Source organism: Capsella rubella, unplaced genomic scaffold (assembly GCF_000375325.1).
Source record: "Capsella rubella cultivar Monte Gargano unplaced genomic scaffold, Caprub1_0 scaffold_6, whole genome shotgun sequence".
NCBI classification, from domain to species: domain Eukaryota; kingdom Viridiplantae; phylum Streptophyta; class Magnoliopsida; order Brassicales; family Brassicaceae; genus Capsella; species Capsella rubella.
This window is the reverse complement of record NW_006238918.1, coordinates 251,975-252,712: the sequence shown is the minus strand read 5'-3', so window position 1 is coordinate 252,712 and position 738 is coordinate 251,975. Positions and strand designations below refer to the sequence as shown.

At 36.3% G+C, this 738-nt stretch overlaps 1 protein-coding gene across 1 annotated transcript in view; it reads right to left on the bottom strand.

Moving 5' to 3' along the window:
- Positions 1-738, bottom strand: part of LOC111830219 — a 3,326-nt gene that overhangs the window by 1,469 nt on the left and 1,119 nt on the right. Inside the window, exons 3-4 of the mRNA XM_023781824.1 lie at positions 536-708; positions 117-434 (exon numbers count right to left, since the gene is read on the bottom strand). Of these exons, the coding sequence (XP_023637592.1) occupies positions 117-434; positions 536-708 (491 nt within the window). The remainder of the gene's footprint in view (positions 1-116; positions 435-535; positions 709-738) is intronic.

The following is a 738-nucleotide window of genomic DNA, read 5'->3' as shown; positions in this document are numbered from 1 at the left end:
GCATACTCAGAGAGCTTCTTCTTCCATTTTTCTATTTTTAAATTTCTCTTAGTAATCCTTCCCATGGCCTGCCTTCTTATAGTTTCCAACATTGGAACTAATGCTTTTGCCCTTGCCTTGACAATCGTAGCATTAAAGGACTCTGTGGCATTGTTATCTACATCTTCACAACTACTGCCTATCCTATAATAAGCTCTTGACCAACTCCTTGGATTCTCCTTCATCACATCATCATAAAGAGACCGATCATATGCTCTAATCTTGTTCAGATTTGCTTCAAATTCAGCATGGTTGTAACTCCAAGCTAGATTCCACACCAGCTTTTTTAGCAAATCTTTATCACCATGCCTAGTCTTCAAGTTATCCACAATATGTTTGACACACATTCTGTGCTCAATATTTGGTAGCTCATTTTTCACTGAACTTATGATTCCCTACATAATTACATAAACAAGCAAGTAAATATGTAACATCAAGTTAATATAAAATGAAAGAAGACAAATGTTTAAACATTGAGCCTAACAAGAACACTTACTTTAGAACGGTCTGATATGATGACATATTTCTGCCCATCCTTTAGATTTAAATCAACCTTTAGTAGTTTTAGAAACCACAACCAATTATCAGCATTTTCAGTTTGTACAGCTGCCCACGCAATTGGATATATCTGATTGTTTGCGTCATGAGCAATAGCAGTCAATAGGCAGCCTTTGACGGCATGTTTCAGAAAAGTCCCAT